Consider the following 23,002-nt stretch of genomic DNA (forward strand, 5'->3'; position numbering starts at 1 on the left):
TGGTATACCACATCATTCCAATTCACTCTGTTCCTTGCACACCTCTCACCCTCCTGTATGTTCAGGCCCTAATCACTCGGAATCTTTTTCACTCCATCCTTCCACCTCCAATTTAGTCTCCCACTTCTCCTTGTTCCCTCCACCTCTGACACATATCCTCTTTGTCAATCTTTCCTCACTCATTCTCTCCCTATGTCCAAACCACTTCAACACACCCTCTTCTGCTCTCTCAACCATACTCTTTTTATTTCCACACATCTATCTTACCCTTACATTACTTACTCGATCAAACCACCTTACACCACATAATGTCCTCAAACATTTGATTTCCAACACATCCATCCCCCTCCATACAACCCTATCTATAGCCCTTGCCTCACAACTGTATTACCTTGTTGGAACTACTATTCCTTCAAACATACCCATTTTTGCTCCAAGATAATGTTCTGTCCTTCCACACATTCTTCATCGCTCCCAGATCCTTTGCCCCTTTCCCTAACTGTGACTCATTTCCACTTCCATGGTTCTATTCACTGCCACGTCCACTCCCACATATCTAAAACACTTCACTTCCTCCAATTTTTTTCCATTCAAACTTACATCCCAACTAACTTGTCCCTTAACCCTGCTGAACCTAATAACCTTGCTCCTATTCACATTTACTCTCAACTTTCTCCTTTCACACAATTTTTATACTTGATCTCCATTTTCTTTATGAGTGAGTTAATGCCAGGAACAGATACAGAAACGCCACGTCTGCATACATCCATTCTCGGGCTGTCGTGTAATTCTGCGAAACCACAGTTTCCTAGCCAAAACCAGGCCCCTCAGACCTTTCCATGCTTTACTATGGACAGTTCACATTCCCTGGGTCAGTCCACTGATAGCATGTTCACCTCTGTAAACGACACTGTTCCTATTTACTCTCTCTTGTGTACATGTTTCACATTCCTGCATGTTGCGTAAAATCTTTTTCACTCCATTCTTCCATCTCCAATTTGATCTCCCTTTTCTTGTTACTGAAGTGTGAGGTTATAGGAGGCTTTTTATTACTACTTTGGGGTTGATGGTTGGTTATAGAGTGCTTTGGATTGGAGGGGTTTAGTGCTTTTATATAGAATAGAGATCCAAGCATGTTGAGGTGGGACTGTATTAGGAGAACCTTTGTTTCATTGTGAAGATATTGTGTGTTTGTGGTTTTAAGGCATCTGATGATTGTTCCAAGGGCACTATTTTGCATGGTTTCTATCTTTTTTATATTTGCTTTTTGAATGGGTGGAAGACTCAACAGGTGAGGCATAATTTAAAGTGGATTAGTTAAATTGTTTGTAGAGAATGTTGAAGGATTCTTTTTCTTGTCCATATCTGGTGTCTGATAGTATTATGAGGGCATTTAGTTTGTGTGTTGGATTTGTGTTGATATTAGTGTGGAGTAAATGTCATGTATGTCCTATGTTATGCTTAGAATGGTTGGTGTTTTATTTTGTGGGGTTATTGGAGGTTGTGAGCTGGTTTTCTGTCTGTCTGGGGTTGAAAGAGTATATTTTTATTTTCAAATGCATCTGTGACATTGACCTTATCTCCTACAGTTTGGAAATTAACATCCCTTTGTTTATTACAGTTAATAATGTGCCCACCTATATTTTAAGCAGATGTGAACCTATCACAACCATATAATCCTTTTGCACAGTGCCTTAATTTCAGATTGTCATGCATTTTCCCCCACCATCAGAAAATTTCCAGTCTATACTTGCTCCAGGCACCATATCATATTTCTCTTTTTCATTCTTCCCCTTTAAAGTTAGTGTGGATGAATTAGCCTTTAACTTTCAACTAGACTTATTAGTACTGTATTCCATTCACCTCGTGCAAACACTTTTTGGCTTTGATAGCAGTACAACAGCTTCAGTGATCTCTAATGTATCTCATTTCGTTCGTTATATGCACCACCCTAGCATATTCCATTATTTCATAGAATTACCGACTTGATATTGTTTCAAGATATTATTAGTAGCTTATTAGTACTGTATTCCATTCACCTCGTGCAAACACTTTTTGGCTTTGATAGCAGTACAACAGCTTCAGTGATCTCTAATGTATCTCATTTTGTTCGTTATATGCACCACCCTAGCATATTCCATTATTTCATAGAATTACCGACTTGATATTGTTTCAAGATATTATTAGTAGCTTATTAGTACTGTATTCCATTCACCTCGTGCAAACACTTTTTGGCTTTGGTAGCAGTACAACAGCTTCAGTGATCTCTAATGTATCTCATTTCGTTCGTTATATGCACCACCCTAGCATATTCCATTATTTCATAGAATTTCCGACTTGATATTGTTTCAAGATATTATTAGTTCTTTGTTCTTTAAGTAACTTTTTATGATTGATGTGGAGAAATGATATCTGTATCATATCTCATATTTCTTTTGGTCTCTCTTCGGTGTATTGTTTGTCTTTCTTGTGTTGAGTAGATGATAGATTTTTGTGTAATGGCTTTGATTCTTCTAGCATATTTTGAAATTAGCCCTTTTTCCCTCCCACTTTATAAAATAAATACTGAAGTTGACATGTAACACCATTCTTCAATTTTTTCTGTCTCTCTGTCTACAGTTTTCACTTTGTCCCCATTTAGTTAGAGTGGATCAAATGCATACTTGTGATGCTGAACTTGAGTTTTTGGCCCCAATCCCAAAAGCTGTGTTAGGGCCAGGATGTCCACATCCCCGAGTTATAGTTTTTACCCAGATCATATTACGAATGGGACTGAATAATACTTTTTTGATTAATGAAAAGAAATCTGTTATTAAACATTTAGTGATTTTTTGGCATTAGCCTTGCATAAACGGTATACTTTTTTCTAAACAGACAGTCTCTTAAGAAAAATAAGAATATATAGTAAAATTTATCATTATTTATTCTGTGTTCTGACTGTTACACTGTACTATCTGATTAGTAATATGTGTTACACTGTACTCTCTGATTAATAATATGAAATAATGATTACCATTATTATTCTTGTAGGAAACCATCAGCAGAAAGTGTACAATGCCAGAAATGTCTGGAATATGGTCATTGGACATATGAGTGTAAGGGCAAGAGGAAGTATGTTCACCGAGACTCACGCACAGCCATGCTGAACAAGCGATTTAAGGAGGAGAAGCAGGAACAGCAGATTGAGCACTTGTAATTATTTTCATTCTCTTTGTTCATAAGTGATTAAATTCATTGCCCTACTTATTTATGAAATTTTGTATCTAATTATAATGTCATTTTTTAGGTAATATGTATCATGGTGGACATTAATGATTGTTTTTAAGTGAATAGGGACATCCTCTCATTGAGAGTAATTGAAAGTGTACATATCAGAAGGAAGGATAGAATTAATGTGTTAGTTTTAAGAAGTGTTGTGTGGAGTGTTTAACAGAAGTGCAGTATGGATGAGTGTGGGGTGATTTTTAGTGTGTGAATTTGCATTAGATATGTCTTGTACTACCTTACCTGGGTATTGCAGTTTACTCTCAAGGTGGGGTAATATAAAGGTTCTTTACATGGAAATTATTGAGAATAAAAAAGCTGTGAGAAAGAAATATGGATGATGCTGTTAGAGATGACATGGAAACTTTTTAGTGCACCAAAACTTACCAAAACTTCAAACTACAGAAATCATGTGATTTTATACTTGTTTTGTCTTTGTAGGACTGATTATTTTATTTTGCCACGTACATAGTTTTCAAAGCTAAGAAAACTTGCATCATGTGTTTATCCTTGAATCAAATGATGTGGGAGAGCAATATTATTTCATGGTTGTATGAGATGATAGCAGAGTCCAATTTTTTTCATGTTAGCTGAGATGGAATGGGCAACTGAATGCTCCAATTTATCTAGGCCTCAGAGACCTTGCCATGGTTTACCCCAAACGCTTCACATGCCTGGGTTCATTCCATTGACAGCACGTCGACTGTGGTATACCACATCATTCCAATTCACTCTGTTCCTTGCACACCTCTCACCCTCCTGTATGTTCAGGCCCTAATCACTCGGAATCTTTTTCACTCCATCCTTCCACCTCCAATTTAGTCTCCCACTTCTCCTTGTTCCCTCCACCTCTGACACATATCCTCTTTGTCAATCTTTCCTCACTCATTCTCTCCCTATGTCCAAACCACTTCAACACACCCTCTTCTGCTCTCTCAACCATACTCTTTTTATTTCCACACATCTATCTTACCCTTACATTACTTACTCGATCAAACCACCTTACACCACATAATGTCCTCAAACATTTGATTTCCAACACATCCATCCCCCTCCATACAACCCTATCTATAGCCCTTGCCTCACAACTGTATTACCTTGTTGGAACTACTATTCCTTCAAACATACCCATTTTTGCTCCAAGATAATGTTCTGTCCTTCCACACATTCTTCATCGCACTCAGAACCTTCGCCCCCTTTCCTACCCTGCAACTCACTTCCGCTTCCATGGTTCCATTTGCTGCTAAGTCCACTCCCAGATATCTAAAACACTTCCTTCCTCAATTTTTCTCCATCCAAACGTACATCCCAATTAACTTGTCCCTCAACCTACTGAACCGAATAATCTTGCTCTTATTTACATTTACTCTCAACTTTCTCCTTTCACACACTTTTCCAAACTCAGTCTCTTTTATTTACCACTCAGAACAACAGGAGTAAAACACCTTAAAGTCAGCCAGTGTGAACAAAGTTTTGTCACAGCACAGCAAAACATTGCATGATGCGACTGAACAGATATTTCTCAGCAGGAGGAGTAACATGTCACAAGTGAATACTGTGGGTCAAGGACTGTTTCCACCATTTCAACTAATCTTTTCTCTTTTTTGGCTGTAAACAGGGTTGCTTGACCTTAATTATATCTTAGGAACATCCTGCTTTGATGGAAAAGTTGGCCAAAGTCCAGTCGAGACCCTGGCTCAATAAAATTTTTTTGATATACTTTTGTATAGAGGGGGCCCTGGGGAGCTGCCCTTTTTGTCCCATTATAAATCCGACATTAGGCACTTCACCATGATCCACACATACATTAAATATCCTTGCCAACCAATCAACAATAATGTCACCCTCTTTCTTAATAAATTCAACAGCAATACCATCCACTCCAGCCTCCTTGCCACATATCATCCTACACAAGGCTTTACCACCTCTTCTCTCTTCACCAAACCACTCTCCATGATTCTCACACTTTGCATTCCACCCCGACCAAAACACCCTACATCTGCCACTCTATCATCCAGCACACTTAACAATCCTACAAAATAGTCATTCCATTTCCTCCTCACTTCAACATTACCTGTCAAACTTCCCCTCTTGCCCCCTTCACCGTTGTTCCCATTGGTTTTCTTGCCTTTTGTACATTATTTACCTCTTTTCAAAACATCTTTTTACTCCTGCACCTTCCTCTTGACCTCTTGCTGCTTTCTCCTATACATTTCCTAATCATTTGCACTTCTTCCCTGTAAGCACCACCCAAACATCTTTCTTTTCTCATTCACTTGCTACTTTACCTCTTCATCCCTCCACTTGCAACCTTTTCTAATCTCCCCACCTCCCACCTTTTGCATGGCAAGTGCATCTCTTGCATATGCCATCACTGCATCCCTAAATACCTCCTATTCCTCACCCATTCCCTTCATTTCATTTACTCTCATCCTTTGCCATTCTTCACTCAATCTTTCCTGATATTTCTTCACACAAGTCTTCCCAAGATCACTTACTCTCATCACTCTTTTCTCCCTGACGTCTTTTTCCTTTTTTTCTAAAAGCTCTGCTGCCCCCTTTCACCTCATTTACATCTAAAAGTCGCTCTCATACATGCCTCTCAATTAATATGTAATATAATAGTGTCCTTTGACCATGTCTTCTGCTCGCATACGTATACTTGTGTATATCCCTCTTTTTAAACCAGGTATTCCCAATTGCAAGTCTTTTCAGCACAAAGCTCCACAAGTTCTTCACCATTTTCATTCATATCATTGAATACCCCTGTGCACCAATTATACTCTCAACTGCCACATTAGTGAATTTCACATTTAAATTACCCATCATTAAAAACCTGATCTCTTACATCAAACCCTCTGACACACTCACCCAGCTCCTCCCAAAACACTTGCCTCTCATGATCTTTCTTCTCATGGGCAGGTGTATAAGCACTAATAATCACCCATCTCTTGCCATCCACTTTCAGTTTTATATACATCACTACATATTACTTCCTTATATTCTATCATACACTACCACAACTGCTTCAGTAGTGCTACTCCATCCTTAGTTATTGTCCTTTCACCAACCTGTCTTTACTCGGTGACATTTCCAAACCATTCATCCCCTTTACCCTTGAGCTTTGTTTCACTCAAAGTCAGAACATTCAATTTTCTTTTGTCAAACATACCACCTATCTCTCCTCCATCTCATCTTGGTTGCATCCACACACATTCAGACACCTGAGTCTGAGCCTTCAAGGAGGATGAACGCTCCCTGCCTAGTTCCTTCTTCTGTTCCATCTTTTAGAAATTGAAATACAAGAAAGTGGGGTGGTTTCCAGCCACCTGCACCCACCCCATTTTGTGGCCTTCTACAAGATGCAGGGAATACAGAGGCAGAAATATGGAAAATAGTGATTGTGGTAAAAGGATGTGAAATCCAAGTGTATAGAGGTTAGGATAGGCCAAAATTAAGGGCAGTAGATATGGATAACATGTGCAGTATATTTAGAATTAGGGGAGTAGACAAAATGAAGGTGTGAGAAAGTTATGTGGTGTGAAGACGTCATTAGAAAGATGTATGGTTGAAAGACATTTAAGTTGGGAAGAATATATTGCAGAAGACAGGTTGGTGAAGAAGACAATACAGCAGTATCGTAAAAGTTACAAGGAGGGAATTTAGTCTGCAGGGGACATGGATGAATGTAATGAGGGAATAGACTTATGATAGGGCTATTTCAAGTGAAAAGAATCATATGTAGTGAAAACATTTTGTTTATAGAATTGATGTGAATAGAGATGTTGGTCTCGGTTGTATAAAGAAAAAGAAAAAAAATTGTAAGTACTGGAGTTCATGTTTCTGTTTAACACATTGTATATAGATTGAGGATGCATGTGAGTGATGTTGTGAAGGATATATTGACTTGACACACCCCATGAAATAGGGAATAGGGTAATGATGATAGAATGAACAGAGTGGTGTTCAAAGGGAAAGAATCTTTGATAGAGATATGAGATGGAGTAAGGAATCAGTAGTAGAAATACACATATAATGACAAACAATGTCTTGTTGTGCTTTATTCCAGAAGGAAGTTGGCATCACATAATGAAAAATCGCATAAAAGAGACAAGAAGAAACGTCATGCCAGTGATTCCAATTCTTCATCATCGTCGTCCTCTTCTTCGTCCTCCTCTTCTTCATCATCCTCTTCATCCTCATCATCATCCTCCTCTACTGCAGATTCAGACTCTGATTCTACAGACTCAGATTCCTCAACAGATTCTTCAAGCTCTTCCATCACGTCATCTGATTCTTCATCGTCAAAATCTTCCAGTTCAGAGGATCAAAAGAAGAAGAAAAAGAAAAAAGAGTCTAACCCATGACATCCTGCCAGTTTAAGGCATTCAGTTTTTACTTTACATAATTGTTGAAAGTCATGTCAGAGGATATTAAATCCACTGGGAATCATTTATATTCTTTGTGACTTAGTGTAATAGTATGAGAGAAGAGAACTGAATGTTGTACCTGTCAACTCTTTATTTTCTTTATGATTATATGTCCAACTTTGTCATTTTGTATACTCTTGCTGGGCAAGAATTTTGTAAAGAAGTTTTTATTGGTTGCTTTATATTTGGTTATGAAAAGGTAAAATATATTATATTTCAAAATTGAAAATTGGTGGGAGATTTTTTCTTTCAGTACATGTGATGTCTGTCAATGATTATTATTTTGCAGATTTGTTACTTGCCTCAGATCTCTGGTCATTATTCAGATTTTTTTTACGTAATTTTTGTTTATTGTTTGAAGTTTAGTACAGCATGATGATGATGATACACAATCTCCTTTGTATGAGTTATGAATTAGTATGTAAAGTATGTCAGATGTTTTGAGCATGAATAACATTTTAGTGAATATTCTGTGTGTACCACCTTTCATGAACTGTGAGATATGGTTAACTAGATGTAGATAGAACAAACTGTGTATATGAATTCTTTCTTTATATAAATAAGAATGAGTGTTTTTAACAAACTATATTTTTAAAATTACTGCTGGAATTTTTTATGGATGCCAGTGTTCATAACATCCTGCCTTTACCCTAAAGCTTCATTCAAACTCCTTGTCTTTCCAGTCATTGAGAATGCGTTTTTACTTAACATGCCAATTGGGAGGTGGAAGCCATTTCTACTTTTAAAGCAAAACCAGATCAACAAATTGGCACATTAATCCTAGGCTTGTATTAACAGTGCAAGTGGTTGTTAGTCACTTTTCCCAGCCTTAACTGCTGGTACATTTCAGTTAAATGAAACTTGCTTGTTAACTTATTTTCAGAATTCTGAAAACTTGACTGCCCAAGCTACTGTTTTCTTATTTTCTGTCTGATGCCTTAAAAAAAGAGGGGGAGGCTGCCTTCCATCTCAACCAGATTAGAGATTCATAGGGTCCAATTAGGAATTGGCAGAATATTTTGGTTCTTGAATGTTCACATATCAATTTTAAAGACAGTACCAGACAGGAGAATAATTTGCGGTTCTATATTAAAGAACAGAACAGGATTAGATATTCTTCCTTTGGCTTACTGGATATTTTGCTTCACAAATGTTATCAAACAGTTCAAATGTGTGATTTTTTATCGACGAAAACTGAAATTCTTCTTATTTCCTTAAAAATTATTTATATTGAACGTATATTCTGAGGTTGGTTGATTGAATATATCTTTCAGTAATGAATATGTTGGAGAGATTTGGTCTGTGAATTCTGAGGTATTAAGCAGAACGCATGGTCTAGGATTATGTTACTGGTCAGTTATTTCTCGGAAAGTGAAAAATCATAAGGTTCATATGTTAGTTCCCCCCCTTGACATAGTGATTCATAGAAAGCTATCTGAATTACAAAACATTGCAATTACTATCATGAAAGAAACCTAAAGGAAAATATGTAATACTCTAGTGGGAAAATTTTTCTTTCCAAGTATAATTGTTGAACACTGGAACAAGTTGCCCTGAGGAGTTGTGAATGCTAAACCTATTAATGCTGTCAAAAAACAAAGCAACAATATCAATTTAGGTTTTTACAAGATATAATACACTGACAAATGTGTGTATATTAAAGCTGTATTTGATATCCAGGTAAGAAAGACGAACCCTCTCCTGAGACTCTTTACCAAACAATGGATTAACATATAACTTTCATCTTTATTCTTCCCTGCAAAATTCCATTCTTTTTTTACTTAAAACATGGTATTTCTTCCAATCTTTAGCCTGGCAGTTAGTTTTGCCAAAGAGTGGGAATAGAGCCTTTTGTTCTATCTCTAGAATAGAACTAGTATCAGAATGTTTTCTAGATAACTTTAGGCCTTTAGTTGTCTGTGTTTACCAGGTGTTCTTATGTATCAAAATGAAATCTCCCTTTTTTATCAGCATTAGAGTGAATAAAGTACACACATTTCTTTTGAGTAATAAAACTTAGCTCATTGGCACCCTTTTCCCCATTCTGTATTTTTTTCCTCTGGCTTCCTAGGATGTGATTTGTGATCCCCTTTGTATTTTAAGAAGAGAGGGAACTTTTGGGAAATTAAAGAAATTCTGAATGAATCAATGACAAGAATCCTGGCATTCGAGCAGTATCATTTCCTCAAAAGAAATTTTTTCTAGCTTGTGTTAGAGGCATATGGACCCTCTTGATGCAAGTCAGAAGTGTAAAAAGGCATCTTTTAATAATGGTATATCATACTAGTATGCAATTTTCTTTCTTATTTTTTGTGAAAATCTTATGTTCTGTGGGACTGTAAGTGATGATTATGTGAAAGAAAACTTAGATCAAGGGTAGTACAGAATTTGTATTCTATTGCTGTTTGTAGTTTAAGAGCTAAATTCTGCTCCCTACTTTTATATTATCTTTTTGTTTGTGTCCTTTGTTGCAAATCCTATAATAGTGGCATCCATGAGAGAATGTGGTAACTGAAAAAGGGTGTATGTTGTAACCACTTTGGCTATGATGTTCACCCAGGGTCATTGCCATTGTTTGCTGTCTTGACTCATGTGATAACCAGCCTGACTCCATGTGAATGTGACAGTCTTTTTGAGCACTGTAGGAGTCCCATATGAGGGATCTTGTGACAGAAAGGTAAAGGTAAAAGGTATATATATACGAGTTGTGATCAGAAAGTTCAAATACTTTTCTAAGACTTACCCTTCATTTTAAAGAACAGTGTACATACAACATTCTAATAACAGTCCCCTTTAAAGTGATTTCCCTCTGATGATATGCAAGTTTCCCAATGTTTCCGTCACTTATTGAAGCAGTGCTGGAAGTCAACTGTGACTTGATCAAGTTCTGCTTTCACATCATTATGGCTGGCTGGAATGCCATCAAATCTTGCATCTTTCAGCCGTATTTTGATTTTTGGGAACAGAGAATCACATGGGGTGAGGTCAAGTGAATATGGAGGGTGTGGTATGACAGGATTTTTTTTTTTCTTAGCCAGAATTTCTTGAATGAGCAGTGTGTGAATGAGTGTTGTCTTGTTGCAGAAATTGTCAAACTTTTTCAAACAGCTGTTTTGGCTTTCTAATCAGAAAATCTCTATAAAAAGCCTGGTGTACTGTCTGACCAGTTTGCACATAGTCATGAACAATACCCCTCTTCGAACTTTTTGATTGCAAAACTTTAGTATTATACATCCTTAGGACCCTTTGTGTAAAGCTCCAGCACAGCAACTATAGACTCCTCTGGAATGAGAGGGTCCTTGATAAAACTGTACTTCCCTCAGTTCTTTGACCATGTTACAGCCTTTTTGAAGGTAACTTTTCACATGGTGTAACCAATAGCAGGCATAATTTTCAGTATCCAATCACCTTGAAAAACTGATTCGTAACATAAGCAAAATATTTGACTCGCCTAAATAGCATGGCTTTAGACCTTGTGACTCCATTACCATATTGCACACAAACCTGACGTCTTGGATGGCTTTAACCTGTCACATCCCACTTCCCATGCAGTATTACAGGCAATAGCTATAAATGGGGCATTAGATACCATTCTTGTAAGGCACTGTAGATACATTTTATGACCCTGCACAAAAATGACTAAGATTGGGCCAATTTTATAGCTGGCTGGTAATAGTCACTCTCAAAGGCTTCAGCTCCAAAATCCTCAGATTCTACAGTGGCATTCCCAAGGAGCCACTGTTTATCCAACTCCCCTTGATATCTTACTGTCTCTCACCACCTCCAGATTACAATGTGAAAATCCTCTTGGACACAGATGACCTTACAGTCATAGTGCAGCACCTTTACACAACCTAAGCAGCAACAAGCATGAGCCTTTACATGAAACCACGAGAATATTGTCTCAGCGAAAGAATTTTGCATCCCTATAGAAATCTAATTTCAAACTGAATCTAACCTGCACATCCCATCATGATTGACTTCATTCAGGGATCCTAGTACATTATTTTTACTTTTTTTTTTTTTTTGTCGCTGTCTTCCGCGTTTGCGAGGTAGCGCAAGGAAACAGACGAAAGAAATGGCCCAACCCACCCCCATACACATGTATATACATACACGTCCACACACGCAAATATACATACCTACACAGCTTTCCATGATTTACCCCAGACGCATCACATGCCCTGATTCAATCCACTGACAGCATGTCAACCCCGGTATACCACATTGATCCAATTCACTCTATTCCTTGCCCTCCTTTCACCCTCCTGCATGTTCAGGCCCCGATCACACAAAATCTTTTTCACTCCATCTTTCCACCTCCAATTTGGTTTCCCACTTCTCCTCGTTCCCTCCACCTCTGACACATATATCATCTTGGTCATTCTTTCCTCACTCATTCTCTCCATGTGCCCAAACTATTTCAAAACACCCTCTTCTGCTCTCTCAACCATGCTCTTTTTATTTCCACGCATCTCTCTTACCCTTACGTTACTTACTCGATCAAACCACCTCACACCACACATTGTCCTCAAACATCTCATTTCCAGCACATCCACCCTCCTGCGCACAACTCTATCCATAGCCCACGCCTCGCAACCATACAACATTGTTGGAACCACTATTCCTTCAAACACCCATTTTTGCTTTCCGAGATAATGTTCTCGACTTCCACACATTCTTCAAGGCTCCCAGGATTTTCGCCCCCTCCCCCACCCTATGGTCCACTTCCACTTCCATGGTTCCATCCGCTGCCAGATCCACTCCCAGATATCTAAAACACTTTACTTCATCCAGTTTTTCTCCATTCAAACTTACCTCCCAATTGACTTGACCCTCAACCCTACTGTACCTAATAACCTTGCTCTTATTCACATTTACTCTTAACTTTCTTCTTTCACACACTTTACCAAACTCAGTCACCAGCTTCTGCAGTTTCTCACATGAATCAGCCACCAGCGCTGTATCATCAGCGAACAACAACTGACTCACTTCCCAAGCTCTCTCATCCACAACAGACTTCATACTTGCCCCTCTTTCCAAAACTCTTGCATTCACCTCCCTAACAACCCCATCCATAAACAAATTAAGCAACCATGGAGACATCACACACCCCTGCCGCAAACCTACATTCACTGAGAACCAATCACTTTCCTCTCTTCCTACACGTACACATGCCTTACATCCTCGATAAAAACTTTTCACTGCTTCTAACAACTTGCCTCCCACACCATATATTCTTAATACCTTCCACAGAGCATCTCTATCAACTCTATCATATGCCTTCTCCAGATCCATAAATGCTACATACAAATCCATTTGCTTTTCTAAGTATTTCTCACATACATTCATCAAAGCAAACACCTGATCCACACATCCTCTACCATTTCTGAAACTACACTGCTCTTCCCCAATCTGATGCTCTGTACATGCCTTCACCCTCTCAATCAATACCCTTCCATATAATTTACCAGGAATACTCAACAAACTTATACCTCTATAATTTGAGCACTCACTCTTATCCCCTTTGCCTTTGTACAATGGCACTATGCATGCATTCCGCCAATCCTCAGGCACCTCACCATGAGTCATACATACGTTAAATAACCTTACCAACCAGTCAACAATACAGTCACCCCCTTTTTTAATAAATTCCACTGCTATACCATCCAAACCTGCTGTGTGCAAAAAACCACAATAAGGTACACAAACTTATTTCCAGTAGGGTCATGGTAAGTGGTTGGGCACCACCACTTGAAAAAAAATCTCTTCTTTTCTGAATACCACATACAGCATTTATTTCCCACACTGCAGACGATAAAAAAGCCATAAATTATTTTATGCCTTCAGAACCTTTACCAGCATCAGTTATGGTTAAGGAAAAGAATTCTGTAATATCCTCTACAAATTTCCTCCTCTCCAACAAGGTTTATCTTCACACAGTAATGCCTCACCAGCCTGGTCATCCAACCTGTCAAAAACAAACATACAGATCTGTAAACTACTCAAAACAAGATTCTCAAAACATATATCCTTACTGCAATGTTCTTGGCATTCACTTCAATGCCACTGCTCCACTGTTCCCACCCATCTCTCCATAGCAAATCACCAACCCCCAAGTAGGTAAAAAAGAAAAACCTCCCCTGCTACACTTAAGCAACTTGTACTCTTAACACAAACACACACACCCCGTAAACATGATATTAACATACTCTCTGCACAGGAATAATTCAGTAAGCATTAGACAGCTGCCTTCCCAGCCCGATTTTAAAGTCCGTTCTATGAGACATACACCCATTGGAAACTGCACTCCTCAGGCTTATGAGAGTTAAAAGTTTTTATGTATTCCAGACAACTCCCTTCTCTGCGACATTACAAACGATGATTCAACAAACCACTAGACCCATTATTCCCAAGTTGCAACTTCCATTCTGTAGACACTGAACACCAGCTCCTAAACTGTTCAGCACTCACCTCACACACGCACTCTCCATAACCACCTGGTGGACGTGGCTAGCTTTTTAATCACTTAGAGATTCCCATAGAAGGGTATCCAGGGATAGGAAAGTAAGTTAATATAAATATGTTTATATACAGCACATACAAATGTTATTTGTTACTCTGGTTATTTATTTGGTACCCACTCAAGTTGTATTATAAAAAATTGGTTGTAGCATGTAAATACAGTAATTACATATATGCTGCAAACATGCTTATACCCATATCTGCACAACATGAAAAACTATAGGTATGTCATTATCAATTGCAAGCTAAGTTATGTTTTCTCTAAATATGAACTTGGATGTGGAAAGGGAGCTGTGGTTTCGGGCATTATTGCATGACAGCTAGAGACTGAGTGTGAACGAATGGGGCCTTCGTTGTCTTTTCCTAGTGCTACCTCGCACACATGAGGGGGAAGGGGGATGGTATTCCATGTGTGGCGAGATGGCGATGGGAATGAATGAAGGCAGACAGTGTGAATTGTGTGCATGGGTATATATGTATGTGTCTGTGTGTGTATATATATGTGTACAATGAGATGTATAGGTATGTATATTTGCGTGTGTGGACGTGTATGTATATACATCGTGTATGGGGGTGGGTTGGGCCATTTCTTTCGTCTGTTTCCTTGCGCTACCTCGTAAACGCGGGAGACAGCGACAAAGCAAAATAAATAAATAAATAAATCTTTCTTTTTTGTTTTAAACTGTTAAACTATTTGCCATTTCCCGAAGGAAGGAAGGATATATATATATATATATATATATATATATATATATATATATATATATATATATATATAAACTGGAATAGATATCTCTCTCAAGTGAAAACATGAATTTTTTTCTACCATAATTCTCTTGACGTAAATGTTACTACTGTTTTATACTAAACCCTTTGGAGATGTTTTATGAACATAGATATTTTTCCTGTAATGTTTGTGGTGCATGTCAGGGACATAGTGAACAAACTGTTCCAACCCATTACCTGATTTCTTATTTTTCCTAGAATTAAAACTGGAAAATTGCTAATGTTTTTGTTGGGACAAAACCAAACTTTCTCAGAGATTGACATTATGAAAAAATAGGAATTCCTTTCCTGATATGATAGTCAACCAAATTTACTCTAAAGATAAAATCATAAGCAATGTATGAAACTTATGTAGCCCATAAATATAAAAGTGGGCCCTGATCATTCCAAAAAAAATGAAATTACATCATAATTGAACATGCTAACCATCCATTCCCTCCCTTGAAACACCAACTATTGTACTGGCTTTTTCTGAGACAGGCATTGTTTGCTGATAGGACTGTCAAGTTATCCTCAATGCATAGCAGAAGTTCTCTTGGCCGGAATGGAGTCCTCCGTTCAACCAAATCTTCCTTTTACAAAGTATGATGGGCCATTATACTCTTCCTTTAACTTGAAACCCACTCTGCTTTCATTTTTACCTGGAATCACTGCAGAGGTTAATAAAGTCGAGCACATCACATAAGAAACTGTATTGATTTGACTAACATAAATCTTTTTGGTATCTAACCGAAATATATGTCTGGTAGCTTCTGTAATTTAGCATTTCTTCCTCTCTTCAGTCCTGATCAGAAGATGACTAACTCCAACTGGTAAAGCTGCTCTTTTTGGTATCATATCTTCCTCTAATTCAACATAGAATGATTTTCTTTCTAATCCTCTGCCCCAGTTTTCCAATGAACCTATTCTATCTCGTATTCTCCACCTGTATAATCTGAGTATTGTTCCATCTCCATGTGGATAAGGCATATGGCAAACCTACTTGGGTCCCACAGAAATGTGCCTCTAAGCTACATCCAATGTTTGCTCTTCTATTTCACCTGTCTGAAAATCCAGACTTCTTCCTCTTTAAGATGTTCCTTGGTGCCGTCTGTCCCTAGAAAGAAAACTGCTCCAATCCTTCTACTATTGCCCAATTGTACATGATTTATGGTTGACAAGTTAAATTCAATCAAATGTAAAATAATGAGGAAGGAACAGGGGAATGAAGGCCACAAAAATAGATATGATTATTATCTAGCAAGAAATAAGCTTCAAGATTATGTGTGGGAGAAGGACTTTGGAATTCACTTTCTCCCTAACCTGTTGCCCGAATCCCACTTTTGGAGATTAGTCAGACACTATCTGCTGGGAAATATTAGAATAACTCGCAAGGATAAGAAAACATCTAGCAAGCAGTTCAAGTCCTAAATAAGACCAAAACCTAAATCTGACAAGCGGTCGGAGCAACTTAAAAAGCACAAAGAGTTAATGGAGAAAATGCAGAGGACAACAAAGATGTTACCATAATGAAGACAGCTGACATACAGGGAAGGTTAGCTTTAAATTTGTCCATCTTGGAAGATAGTGAGGGTAACCTGATCTTAACCTTTAAATTTTAACACAGTTTGATGACATAGTGAACAATAGGTATAGAGAAGATTAACCAAAGGACAAAACATGATGAGCAAGAAACTTGTTAAAAATATGTACATAGTACTTTTGTAGCACAAAAGTGTGTAAGAATGGAATAAAATAACTTATACAGATGGAAAAAGTTGTATGAGAGTGGAGAATGTTAAAGAGATGAAACTATCCAAGTGTAAAACGCAATGCCCTTACAGTAGAACTCGCTATAAGTTACAATTCTGATATGAAGCTGTGGCGACTAATTCGATATAATGATGAAGCTTGGGTTTCTTTCATACATTGATTCTTGTATCTTATTTTCTGTTAAGTAAAATTCAGACTTAGACCATTCCCTGCATCCCATCCTCATTGGAATTGAATTATATCTTTATATATCAGACCAGCTTTTAAGTCTGTCCAGGTCTCCATGTACGCTGATACAATCATTTCATTCCTTACTTTTCATGTGGCCTTAGTATCATCAAACATGTTTAGGTATGAGTATAGTCAAGTCAGTGACATACACCAAGAGTAAGAGTAAAGCTAAAGACCGGACCCTCCTGTTCCCTGAAGGCATTCCACTTGTAACTTCAGCCCACTCTTGAGAATTTGCTTCTAACCTGCATCCTTTGTTCTTTTTCATATTATTCCTCCTCAGTCCAGCAAGAGTTGACCTATTATCCCTGCCAGCAGTTTCTGCTTTATCAACCTCCAATAGGTAGAATGCCAAAGGCTCTCCGGCAGTGTGAAACACACAATTTACCCATCCATCCCTTTGGTCTAAGACTGAGCTTACCCTCTTGTTAAAGTAACAAATAACCTCTTTCTCCGAAGCCATGTTGTCTACCATTTGAGTTTCCTTCCTTGAAGGAAGATATTCAGTTTCTGATTTTCTTTTTACAGAGTGCGTGTGTGTTAAGACTGCTTTCCTGTGGTTACACAAGGGATTAAAAGTAACTTACTTTTATTTTAACATATCCATATTCTGTATCGTAAATTTAACAATGCGCATTTTTTAGTTATTAAAGTTGCATAATCCTGAATCTCTAGAATATGGTCGCAGGCTGACTTTATAAGAGACATGTTTATATAAATGTAAGGGCTGTAGTTTCTGTGCATTAAATATGGCGGCTAGAAAATTGATGTGAGCGAACGAGCCCTAATTAGGTAGGATTAGGGAGCCATAAAAGTTAGAGACTAAGAAAAAAAAGTAGAGGTAGAGAGGTACTATAAATTCTAAAATATAGAATCACTATAATAATAATAATAATAATAATGATAATGATAATGATTCTATTAATGTTATTATCATTATTAGTTTTATTATTATTATTATTATTATTATTATTATTATTATTATTATTATTATCATTATTATTATTTTAAAGTAATTTATTACGGATAAACCATGTAATTAGTCAATTTTCATTATTTTACCAACAACGAAAATTTTCAGCTTTTTTTTATGAATTGTTTGTTTTCAAATATCCTTTCACTCTAAAAGGCGCTGAATAACCTTTACGTTCCAGAGTTTACAAAATCAGGCTGATATTATATCAAGTCAATTAGAGTTAATTGTGGGCGCCCTTGATCTAAAACAGGAAGCTTGTGAGGTACGGGATAACCTCAAGATCAGCGGGATTATGGGCATCATTAAGCAAATATGACATCTTATGTAACGGGCTAAGGGCAATAGGATCATGTTCTCCAATATGCAAACATATTGTATTCAAAGCTTGTATAAAACACACTAACGACACTGAGCACAATTCGGTGGAATCATATCAAATATAATTTGACTCAATGCCATTTCCAGGACTATCATATAAGCATATTCCATATAACATCTAATCTAATATACTTGTATGAAAATCATTAAGGTAGATGGGAGGTGGAGGAGTTGTATCTTCCATCCTCAGAAGCATAAGTTGTAATGTTAGACTCAACTTCAGTAGGTTATTACCACAAGTTAAGTTTGCCGCCATTTTTCAGGCCCTGACAATATTCGACACTTTTTTTTTAGGCAAGTACACAAGATTAAACATACTTTGCAAATTCTTCATAGATTTTGATTTTCACTGAATATTTTCATTGAAGATACCTGATTATTGGTTCATAATTGTTTATAACATCAGGTGTCATTTGTATCAGCTGAAGAATACAGACGACTGCATTTCTCTCGACTAGGGAACTCGGCACTGGACTAAACCTGGTTATATAACGAATATGAGGGTCTCTGAAGTTCAATATGTTCTTCATCAAAATATAACCAAATATCTTTTTTTGCTAAATTTGGTTTAATTGAATATGATAAGTAGAATCAACCTGATATAGGCAAAAGATTCAACGATGTCGATGGGAACCGTTTAGTACGAAAATGTATTTCATCTCTTGTAAAATGTTTATGTGCAAAATACTGTCTACATTGTGCATTGTATCTTTGAATTTCTTGACAGTTCATATTTGTCTTCTGTTATCAATAGTAACTTTACCTTGAAATAATGAACATCTTCACATTCTGCTAAATGAGGTTTCAATGTAGATAGATTGTACACAAAATATGTACGTACTCATATTCGTCTTTGATATATTACAGTTCTAATACTGGAAATGTTATGTTGGATATGTAAATCATAAGATGATTATGATAATAAAAGAAACTAGCAGAAAAGTGTCCCAATTGTAAAAGGTCACCATTTCAGCTCATTTTTAATATGTCGAATGATTGCTGTTGATATTACAACATTTACTGATGTAGGAAGATGACCAATTTCTTATAAAGGGGTATTTAGGGAGGATAATAATTTAATGTTTTATTATAGAAAGTAATTAACAAACCAGTTTTACAAATTCAACAGAGTGATGTATCGCATGAGTCGTTATTTCCAGACATGGCCTTTAGTATTTGACATATGTGATTTAGTCCTGGGAATGATTTAGAGTAGTTTGTATCTATAAAATTCGTAGTTTCAGGTGATATTTTTGCAGAAAACTGCGAGCCATTGCGCTTCGTAGGCGGAATTTGTCAAGTGTTCGACCAATCGCACATTGCCACCGGCGGCAGCGTCAGCCGGGGTTTGTTTACATCTACGTTAAGTGTCAATTCAACCCCCATGGACCCCATGACTGACAATTATTTATATTAAAAGCGACTCGGGAGTCAGCAACAAGGACACAGGAGTGACCAAGGAAGGCGGGTGTGGCGGGCAGGTGAACCCTGATGACGAGTCAGTGAGGGATTTGCTCCAGATTACACGAGAGGATGGGTCGGACTCAGGCCAAGAGCAGTCCGGGTATGTCGAGCCCATTGGGTGTTAAGAGCCTCTTGGTTTTCACGGTACTGTTGCTGGCATGGCTGGCTGGTTTCCTCTCAAGACTCTTTGCAGTCATCCGCTTCGAAAGCATCATCCACGAGTTCGACCCTTGGTAAGTATTGTAGATTTAAATTATGTACAACACGTTTCGTCTGACGTTTTGCCTTACGTAGCATTTGTTTCGTGGATGATTTTCTTGTTTACGGACACCACCTGTCTAAATGTCAGAAATCATCGAAATTTCGAGGAATGCATAGTTGTAGTTTATATGTAGAGGTGTTATAGGGTGTGGGATTTTCGGTGTAGCACTTGTAATTTGCATTATTTTGTTTTCTTAATGTAGACAGGTCTTTAGAGTTAAGTAATGGGGTAAAAACTTTGATAGTTTCCAGTTTAAATGATGCATTTTTAGCCTCTGTATTGGTAAAAATTATGTTGGACTTAGCGTTATATATCTTGGGATACTGTGGCTTCTATGTTAAAAAGATGATGATCCATTTCAGTAAGTTATAGTTTACATCCATCCCCAATGATTTATTTAACAAAATATGTGGGTGGATTGTATTAAAGGCAGAGGTAAAAGTATGTGCAAGATTCTTGCTTGTGAGTTGTGTCTAAATGTTTTCTAATCTCGTGTAATCTCCTCATATTACAATGCACATACTGCAGTGGATCTCTAAAATTATCTATGCTATTACACAGTTTCTCATTATGTCTTTAAGACATTTCATATTATTTGACATTAAATCAATAGGTATGAAATCACTGAACACTTTAGGAAATGAGATTTTGACACTGCTTTATTTCTGACAATTTCCATATGTCAGGCACTACCCCTTGATCTAGTGAGTCCTGAAATAGTTGCTGAAGTATGCTTGCCAGTTGTTCAGCACAACACTTTAGTGCCTTGGCCGGCACACCATCTGGTCCTGTGGCCTTTCCAAGCCAAATATGCTTCAGGGACTGCAGTACACTTTGTCATGATTTATTCATCATTTCTTTCTCAATAACTGACATAACATTACTGTACTCTTTGCTTAAATGATTTCTATCAAATCTTGCAAAAATGAATTTATATCATTCAGTGTTTTAGATATCTGGGAGTGGATCTGGCAGCGGATGGAACCATGGAAGCGGAAGTGGATCATAGGGTGGGGGAGGGGGCGAAAATTCTGGGGGCCTTGAAGAATGTGTGGAAGTCGAGAACATTATCTCGGAAAGCAAAAATGGGTATGTTTGAAGGAATAGTGGTTCCAACAATGTTGTATGGTTGCGAGGCGTGGGCTATGGATAGAGTTGTGCGCAGGAGGATGGATGTGCTGGAAATGAGATGTTTGAGGACAATGTGTGGTGTGAGGTGGTTTGATCGAGTGAGTAACGTAAGGGTAAGAGAGATGTGTGGAAATAAAAAGAGCGTGGTTGAGAGAGCAGAAGAGGGTGTTTTGAAGTGGTTTGGGCACATGGAGAGAATGAGTGAGGAAAGATTGACCAAGAGGATATATGTGTCGGAGGTGGAGGGAACGAGGAGAAGATGGAGACCAAATTGGAGGTGGAAAGATGGAGTGAAAAAGATTTTGTGTGATCGGGGCCTGAACATGCAGGAGGGTGAAAGGAGGGCAAGGAATAGAGTGAATTGGAGCGATGTGGTATACCGGGGTTGACGTGCTGTCAGTGTATTGAATCAAGGCATGTGAAGCGTCTGGGGTAAACCATGGAAAGCTGTGTAGGTATGTATATTTGCGTGTGTGGACGTATGTATATACATGTGTATGGGGGGGGTTGGGCCATTTCTTTCGTCTGTTTCCTTGCGCTACCTCGCAAACGCGGGAGACAGCGACAAAGTATAATAGAAAAAAATAATAAATCATTCACGTATGTATCAACGTTTTCTGACTCGGGCACTTTCAGTTTCTATCATAACCACATATGTTGTTAACCCTTTCCATGCATCTTTCCCACAGCGTGTTCCAAATGACCCCTCACCTTTCCCTTGTAAGCTCTTTTACAATCCAAGATTTTCTTGTTTAATTGCTTTTGTATTGATTCTAACTGAGCACGGTCTCCATTTTGTATGATTCTACATTTTTCATTAAGCATATTTTTCAGTTACTTGTTTACACAAGGCTTGTTGTTGGGATAAACAGTTATTTCTTGGCACTATCATATCAAAACAAAAATGAAAATAAGAATTAAAGATGTCCAAGTATGTGTTAAAGATTTGCTCCATCTTCTTGCTGAACTGTCTAGTCAATGCACTCAAAAGCATCACTATAGTTGTAGACTACTCTCAGCATCCCTTTTTCTAATTGTTACCTTTTTAGATTTTTCTCTTTTCAACACTTGTATACAGGTAGGGAAGCCAAAACTAGGTTTCTGGGGTGGCACAGTTGAATTTTTTTCAGCTAAAGTAATATCACATTTTGGAGGTAAACTTTACTTCCCAGGAGTAGAGATGATATTTCTTAAGTTATTAAGGTAAGTTTATGTCTGATATATTGTAAGTTATACCTTACAGGATCCCAGAATGTCAGTTATGGTTGTAGCAATGGATACAGTATTTGTGTGTGTTAATGCTGATAAGGATTAAGTACAGTACAGTTTGTCAGGAATCCATATGAATCAGATAGCATGATTTAATGATTACTGTAGGAAAGACAATACTTAAGTGGATATAGCTTTTTGACTTGCTCCTTGAATGAGAGACTCCTTTTTTAGCATAATATAAAAGAGGGACAAGTAGTTATATGAAGAAGTTGACCACTTGTTGTTGGTGTCTAAAAAATTATTAGATTGTTTTTGACAAGAATGGTTTCTACTTCAGGTTTAACTACAGAGCAACTGCCCATATGGTCAGACATGGATTCTACAACTTCCTCAACTGGTTCGATGAAAGGGCATGGTATCCCCTTGGAAGGATAGTTGGAGGCACAGTGTACCCTGGACTAATGGTCACATCTGGAAGCATACATTATATACTGAATCTTCTCAATATCCCTGTTCATATAAGAGATATATGTGTCTTTTTAGCACCAATTTTTAGGTGAGAAAAATTGTGCTGTTGTAAGTTGTTTCAGA

At 37.6% G+C, this 23,002-nt stretch overlaps 1 protein-coding gene and 1 long non-coding RNA gene across 2 annotated transcripts in view; both read left to right on the plus strand.

The window, feature by feature from the left end:
* The first annotated feature begins 3,030 nt into the window (after positions 1-3,030).
* Positions 3,031-9,732, plus strand: LOC139766028 (uncharacterized). Its single transcript, XR_011716771.1, has 2 exons — positions 3,031-3,192; positions 7,334-9,732. It is a non-coding gene; the product is annotated as an uncharacterized lncRNA (long non-coding RNA).
* Positions 9,733-19,675: 9,943 nt separating this feature from the next.
* The window catches only part of Stt3B (catalytic subunit 3B of the oligosaccharyltransferase complex), a 101,109-nt gene continuing 97,782 nt past the window's right edge, over positions 19,676-23,002 (plus strand). The window contains exons 1-2 of the mRNA XM_071693593.1: positions 19,676-20,039; positions 22,749-22,967. Of these exons, the coding sequence (XP_071549694.1) occupies positions 19,876-20,039; positions 22,749-22,967 (383 nt within the window). The 5' untranslated portion in view covers positions 19,676-19,875. The remainder of the gene's footprint in view (positions 20,040-22,748; positions 22,968-23,002) is intronic.

The sequence above is a fragment of the Panulirus ornatus genome, chromosome 56 (genome assembly GCF_036320965.1).
Source record: "Panulirus ornatus isolate Po-2019 chromosome 56, ASM3632096v1, whole genome shotgun sequence".
NCBI lineage: Eukaryota > Metazoa > Arthropoda > Malacostraca > Decapoda > Palinuridae > Panulirus > Panulirus ornatus.